The 7,152-nt window shown below is 56.6% G+C and overlaps 1 protein-coding gene across 1 annotated transcript; it reads right to left on the bottom strand.

Moving 5' to 3' along the window:
* Positions 1-86: 86 nt before the first annotated feature.
* On the bottom strand, positions 87-6,026 carry LOC117795084 (protein moonraker-like). The gene is made up of 5 exons (XM_034650413.1): positions 5,723-6,026; positions 4,659-5,265; positions 2,260-2,366; positions 1,137-1,199; positions 87-751 (listed from the first exon to the last, which is right to left on the bottom strand). Exons 1-5 carry the CDS (start codon positions 5,759-5,761, stop codon positions 506-508), a joined length of 1,062 nt encoding a protein of 353 aa, XP_034506304.1. The 5' UTR covers positions 5,762-6,026; the 3' UTR covers positions 87-505.
* Between the last annotated feature and the right edge of the window lie 1,126 nt (positions 6,027-7,152).

The following is a 7,152-nucleotide window of genomic DNA, read 5'->3' as shown; positions in this document are numbered from 1 at the left end:
CAGCCCCAGGAAGGGCGGGACGGCACAGACGAGGGCACCCTGCTCTTGCTGGCTCTGTCCTGACTAGTACCCGCCGGGGGACGGCCAGACATCGCCAGCCACCACACCAGGCTAGAGGCTGTGCTCTCTTATGTCTTCAAGCACCCCTTCTTCCCAGAAGTCCACCGAGGCTGCACACTGGCACTGTCACCCAAACGCTAACTGAAGAGCGCTCTGCTGCTCTCCTTTCCTGTGCTGATTCTCTCTCAAGTGCATGTTAAGGGAATGGAACGTTCTGGTGACTCAATGGACCTGGTTAGTAGTCGATGCGCATTCTATACCCAGCCACCCATTCTCAAACAAGTGAGACGCAGCGTTACGGACTAGACTGTGAAAGGGATAAAATAAAAACCAAGGTGCGTCCTCCGTCCTCTGCGAAGCTTGAGTTCAGCAGGCCGCAGCTTCGTCGTGTCTTCTCCATAAATGCCAACGACAGCAGAGGCCGCAGTAAGCATTACCTCCCTGCTTAGAAACAAACCCGGAGTCCGTTCCATACCTCGATTTGTCGCAGGATGTCCGCGACCACGTCGGGGACGGGAGAGTCGGCGTTCAGCCTGGCGGAGCAGAGTGACAGCTGGCGGATGAGGCCGCCCAGCTCCCTGCAGCGTGCAGGAACTGGATGCTCCCCGCGGTCCGTAAGCTGGGTCACCAACACTTGTAAGGCCCGGATGGCTCCTCGGTGGGCAGCCGCCAGCCGCGACATGGCCCACGACTGGCAATGAGTGAGAGGGGAGTTATTTCAGATTCAGAACTTCCCCACGCCAATCCCGCCCTCACGAGGATTTACAGCCTGCCTTCTTTCCAGACAACTCCGTCCTGTGAAACTTGCTCACAGGAAGGAATTACGAAGTTGAAAAGTTTTCTCGTGACAAACAGTGTTTTCCTTCCTACACCAGCAGCAACAGAATCTATTTTCAGAGTCTGTTCCTTGAGGGCCACCCCAAATGCAGGATATTTACGGTACTCATGCCCCTCAGACACGTCTCTACATGCACCGTGTGCACGTTAGTGCAGGGAACCCACACGCACGGCACCCCCAGACGCTGGACATGCCATTTGTAAAGAAGCAGTGTTCCTCGTAATGGACTGCGCCATACCTTCTTCGTGTGTCTGATCTTATGTGGACTCAATTTATCCAACTCTTCCTGGATCTCTCTCACCTGTTTCATAAAGGGGAAAAACAAAGACCTCAGACCCGTCTGCTGACCTGTCTTGTCCAAATATAACCACTGTTTAATTCAAGTCACTTGAAATGAGACAAGGCTCTTCACTCGTGACCCAAAACACAGTCCCCGGCTTCAAGTTCGAGACGGTGAGCAGCGCACAGTGTTCCCCTCCCATCCCTTGGTCCCAGCGTCATGGCAATTTCCCAGGAGGGAGTGAAGGCGGGGGTGGCTCTGAAAAGGTGGGAGGCCACGCTGGAGCGCGGGCTGCACCATGTCCAGAGAGCCCTGACAGGGTGAGATGTGTGTTCCAGAACAATCTCGGTGGCAGCAGTGTGGAGCAGGGCGGACGCACCTCCTCCGGAACAGTACGGAACAAAGTCTAACGCAGGCATTCCCTGTTCAATGACAGCTTTCAGCTTCTGGCTCAATCAGCAGAGCCCGCACGTGTCGTACGTGACGGGAAAGGGGTCAAGGGGTCAAGGGCGGACTCACGGGTAAGGCAGCACAGTTACAGCAGACGTTTAAAATCAATCTGTCTGCAACGTAACCGTGAGCGCCAGCTCGTCAGCCACGAAATGTGTCCCGAGACCCCCGTACGCCTCCGTCCTTCCCTGTGCTGCAAGAGAACCACGCCATCTGGCGCTCCTAGGCGTCTCGGCCAGCACAGACAGGAGACGGGGGCAAAGTGACGGGCCCGTCCCTCCAACGCCGGGCACCAGCTGGGCCCGGGGTCCTCAGGGTCGGCGATCCACTGTCCACGCGACTCTGTCCACAGAAATACGTGCTGTACCAGCACCGTTTTCCAGGACAGGAGGCACATTCTCAGTAGATTGTCAAGAACCTATGACCCCAAAAGCCAAAAACCCCCCTTCAAGGACCGTGGCGCTGTACTCACGACACACAGGTATGCATAGACAGAAGGCAGACGACACGAAGGAAAAGAACGAAACAGCACAGGGGTCACGCAGGACGCCGCGCTGGCGCTGCTGCGACGGGGAGGCGGAGCTGTGTGCAGGGCCCCCAAGGCCGGCGGCGCTCCCCCCACTCCCCCTACCTGCTGCTGCAGCACGTACAGCATCCGGGCCGAGCGCGCGGCTTGCTCCTGCCTCCTCACGCGGACTCGTCGCTCCTCGTCCGGATCCAGAACTGCTTCTGCTCTATCTGAAAACAGCGTTTCCCCAAACGTGGGTTATGCACCACGCACAGAAACGCGTGAGAACTCCAGTTATTCCTAGAGATGATAAAGCTGAAGGTCTCTGCTTTTATTAAAAATAAAAACGGAGCTCCCACAAACTCTTCCAGCAGCCAAGAAACGAGGAAGGAGCGGCCCGCGCGACACTCGGGTGGGAGGACGTGAGCGCCGCAGCCCGAGCTCCCGCCACGCGCAGTCCCGGCACCGACCCGGTGGAGGGCTCCGCCGCTGCCAGCGCCGCGGGCTGCCCTGCCTTGTCTGCGTTGAGCCAAAGCCTGTAACGCTTTGTTTCCGCCCAGAAACCCTTGATTGGCCTATTTTATCCTCAGCAAGGTTTCTTCGCTACTTTCTTATCTTGAATCCTTACTTGATAGGCTAGGACTGCTTGGCTGTGCAAAGCCTTCACGTGTCTGTCGGAGCACACGCCTGTGCACACGGGAGCCCCACGTCTCCAAAACACGCTCAGGGACGCTGTTTTGGGGGGACTCTGAGGGGCGTGCGGCGTCCGCTCCCGAAGCCGCGGTTTCTGAATGTTTATCCCAAACTCCCGGGTACAAGTCTGACCCAAGCCCTGTGTCATCAGCGCAAGCGTATTTTATAGACTCAAATATTTAACACTGACTCATTAAAAAGCCAAATGACGAAAAAATTTTTGTTTTGAAAAAAGGAAAACTTTGAAATCCGGAGTTCTGGGCACAGACGCCCTCTCGCGGGAGCCTACGAGCCAGGCTTCCGTGTCGCGTGGCCGTGCAGCGCGGACAAACGCGGGCGCCGGCTCCGATGGTGTACACGGTGGACGGCACCGCGCCCGGAAGCACCGGGGCCCGTGGGGGCCCGTGGAAGGGGGCTCTGGGGAGGGGCCGTGGCACGCCGCGCCCAGCCCACGACGGGTACGCAGACACTTATGCACGGACAGGTTTTCACAGCGCCCTTTCTCCTACGGCACAGAAGCTACGGATCCGTGACAAGCGGAAATTTTGAACTAAAAATAAACAAACGAGGGGCGCCTGGGTGGATAGGTCGGTTAGGTGTGCGACTTCTGATTGGGGCTCAGGTCACGATCTGGGTCGTTGGCTCAAGCGCCACGCTCAGCGGGGAGTCTGCTTGAGACTCCCTCCCTCTGCCCCTTCTGCCCCTCACGTGTGCACACCTGTCTCTAATACAAACAAAATCTTAAAAAGTAGAATAAAATAAATGAGAAAACACCCAAGCCAGTCCTTCCCCAGAGTTTGAGGAGCCCTCTGTAAAGGTCCCCTGGTCAGGTCACGTCCTCAGAGCGGGGCCCCCGTGGCTTCGTGCCCCGACAGCATGGCTTCCACCACGGGATGCCACGGGGTGACCCGGCAGCCCACACGGAGGAGCGGCGTCAGACACGAGCGGCGACACTCCTGTCATGGCCCGCACGACACACTCGTCATGGGAGAAAGGTCTTTCTCACTCGGCCAGCCGCTCGGAAGCTCAGAGACAAGTCCCGTTTCTCCCGGGCCACCATCCTCACTCGTGTATTCTGTTCTGTCGCTCATCAGACCTATTTCGGGACGGCAGCTAAAACTCCTCGTGGTACGTGCACGTGTCCACAGAGCATCAGGGTAGAGCCTGGGGGTCTCGCGGTCGTCCCCGTGACGCTCAACCCCTGCTCCTCGCAGCTGGAGGCCGGCTCCTCTCTCCCACCCGCTGGTCTGACCCCAAACTCACTACAAGGAGTCCATCCCCTGCTCCCCAGGGAAGCGCGGGCCACAGGGAGCACGGAACAACCGTGGGAAACAGTATCGGATGACCGCGCAGCCTCGCTTGTGCCTGGCGGTCAGACATCCCCCCACACCCCCCTAGCTCCTGTCACGGCTACGAGCCCATCCAAGTGCTTTACCTAATACGCACATATGATGCTCTTTTTTGAACAAATTAAAAATAATTTTGCCAAACAGCAAAACACGACAGGATAATTTGCGTTCGGGAGCCACTGGACCAGAGGTTCAGACAGCAGGTACCGGACCGCCAGGCCTCCCCAGCCGAGGCCGCAGCCTGCAGGACGGGGCGACGTCAGGTGCCTCCACCTGACGGGGGGCCAGGGCAGGGCCAGCTCCCCAGGAAGACAGACTCGGGTCAAACTCACAGTGCACCTGCCTTGTGGACTCTGTGCTCACTGCAGGGACGGGGGCGGTGGGGGTGGACGGAGGGGGGCGGAGTGGGGCAGGGATGGGGGTCCTGGACGAAGGGGTTGAACTCTGCCGCTCCCCTGCGAAGACACCAGGGGCTCTCACCTTTCTTAGTGACTTCTTCCATTTTATGGATACAGGTGTTCAACTCCCTCTGGAGACGCTGCACTTCCTGCAGGCTCTGGTGGCCGCTGATCCTGGGCTGGGGCTCCAGCCCCGGGTCGCGGGTGGGTGGTGACTGGGGCACGGCCGGAGGGGACCGTGCGGGACAAGGTGTGCACAGGTACACCTTGGCACCGGAGCAAGACGCTGCCACCGTGGACGGCTGGTGGGCGCAACGACACATTTCCCGGCTCCTCGGTCCCTTCCTTGGCGCCCTGTGCTCGGGGATCTGCTGCTTGTGGGGTTCCCCCCTCTGAGAGAGCTGGGGCTCACTCCTGAGACGGTGCTGCTGGACGTGCTCCTCCAGCTGCCTGCGCTTCACGTCTCTCTTGGCCAGCTGCACGGCGCGGCTGAGCCTCTCCTCCGAGATGATGGAAAACGAAGCGGAACCGCTCCCATCGGGACCGCCCCTCAAACCCAGGTCTTGCTGATGGCGCGACTCGCTGTACGAGTGGTTCAGCTTCTCAATTCTGATCGCGTGCGGGCAGGAGTAGCGGACGGCCAAGTCGCTGGAATGTGCGGGGACGCTCCTGTTAAACTGCAGCTGGTTCTTTACATAAAAAGAAAAACAAGGGCGTGTGAGAAAAGCACACGCCGCACCACTGGCGGACGGCCGAGGCCAAGTCTCTCAACTCCCACCACGCAATCGTTAGCGCGAAGAGGTATCCCGCACGGACCCGCTCTCGTACAACCCCGACCTCATCGCACGCCCGCGGCTCCCGGCCACGGTCCTACCGTCCAGCGTACGAGCAGCACACGGGGTGCTCCTCTGAAAGGCAACCTGCAAAGCTTCACATGGCAGCTGACGTTCCCCGCGACCGAGTCCGTACGGTCTCAAATGGTCAGGTTCCGGCAGAGACAACGCAGTCCGACAGGAGCTCTGCGGACACGGCTCCGGACGCCCCACCGCACAGGAGCTGCCGTGGGATGAGGCCATGCACCCGCCCGCAGCACCACGTCCTTGATCCCACACCCAGAGCAAACCGCTCTCCAAGGCCCACACACACCTTCCTACACAGGCCGCAGGTTTCGTCCGTTTGAACCATCACAGATGCAAGTTTTGCTTTGTTTTTCTCTTAAGGAACAGAGGCATGTTTCCAGAGGCTAATATTTCCACTGTTTTTCATTGTGGCATTTTCCAAAATCCCCCAAACGGCCCTTTCGTGCCTAACCTAGCTATAACCTAAGCGTTTAGAGGGTTCCAGTTTTTCCACTAATAGAAATAGTGCTTCAAATAACATCTCCACGGGGTGCCTGGGTGGCTCAGTCGTTAAGCATCTGCCTTTGTCCCAGGGCGTGATCCCAGAGTCCTGGGATTGAGCCCCACATCAGGCTCCTCTGCTGGGAGCCTGCTTCTTCCTCTCCCACTCCCCCTGCTTGTGTTCCTTCTCTCACTGGCTGTCTCTCTCTGTCAAATAAATACATAAAATCTTTAAAAAAAAAAATAACAAATAGTATCTCCACGCATTTAGCTTTTTTCTCATTTTAAAGAATTCCTTTAGGACTGAGTACCTGTTCTGGGATTACTAAGTCAAGGGGAAAGAACAGTTTACAACTGCGGGCCCTACGGCAGGTCAACAGCCCAAGTCCGTGCCTGCACCGCGAGCCCTTTGCCCCAGGGACGGCCGCCCAGGCCTCTAATAAAGGGCAGTCGTGACAAAGGGTCTGTTAAAAATGAACCCGCTGTGGTAAAACTTCAGGACAGTATTTCAGAAACAACTGAAAAACCTCACTGGAAGTTATGAGAGAAAAAAGAAACAGCTGCTGTCTGAACAGTGCAGACTGATGGACAGTCCACCGCTTTATCTGGAGAAATTATAACCTCTAGAAGTAAGAACGACCAAACTCCCTGACGGGTGGATATAAGTGCTAGAAAAAACTCGTACAGGTGAATCCCTCTTGAGCCTGGCTAGGGAAAGGCTTTCTAACTAGGACTCAAAATCCATTTACAGTAAAAGAAGAGAGTGGTAAATTTTGCTACACTGAAATACCAATTTTTTTTTTTTTAAAGATTTATGGAGAGAGAGTGAGCACGGGCAGGAGGGGCAGAGGGCGAGGGAGAAGCAGACCCCCACTGAGCACAGAGCCTGATGTGCGACTCGATCCCACGACCCTGAGATCATGACCTGAACTGAAATCGGATGTTCTGAGTCGGATGTTCAACCGACTGAGCATCCCTAAGATACAAATTTTAAAAACAGGCCTGGGGTTTTTATTCTCCACGATTGAAAACACCATAAGCAAAGTCAAAGAACTGAAAAATTGGAAGAAAAGTATTTGTAAACATAAAGGGCTCTCTAAAGAAATGCTTGAAATTGAGGTGAAGAGAGACTAAAACTCAACAGAAAACAGGTGTGTGCACGAAGGACAGGAGAGGTGGGCGCGGAGACACCGTCTCAGCCATCCGCGCTGACGTTTCTCATGCAGCAGAGACGCG

Source organism: Ailuropoda melanoleuca, unplaced genomic scaffold (assembly GCF_002007445.2).
Source record: "Ailuropoda melanoleuca isolate Jingjing unplaced genomic scaffold, ASM200744v2 unplaced-scaffold21233, whole genome shotgun sequence".
NCBI classification, from domain to species: domain Eukaryota; kingdom Metazoa; phylum Chordata; class Mammalia; order Carnivora; family Ursidae; genus Ailuropoda; species Ailuropoda melanoleuca.
This window is presented reverse-complemented; position numbering and strand designations above follow the sequence as displayed.

Excerpts from the sequence above, each read along its gene's own strand:
- LOC117795084 (XM_034650413.1), bottom strand. The coding sequence starts at position 5,761 with ATGGTTCAAACGGACGAAACCTGCGGCCTGTGTAGGAAG. Across the intron at positions 5,266-5,722 it reads CCTGCGGCCTGTGTAGGAAG|AACCAGCTGCAGTTTAACAG; the intron begins GTGTGTGTGGGC and ends TTTTATGTAAAG. Across the intron at positions 752-1,136 it reads AGATCAGACACACGAAGAAG|TCGTGGGCCATGTCGCGGCT; the intron begins GTATGGCGCAGT and ends ACTCATTGCCAG.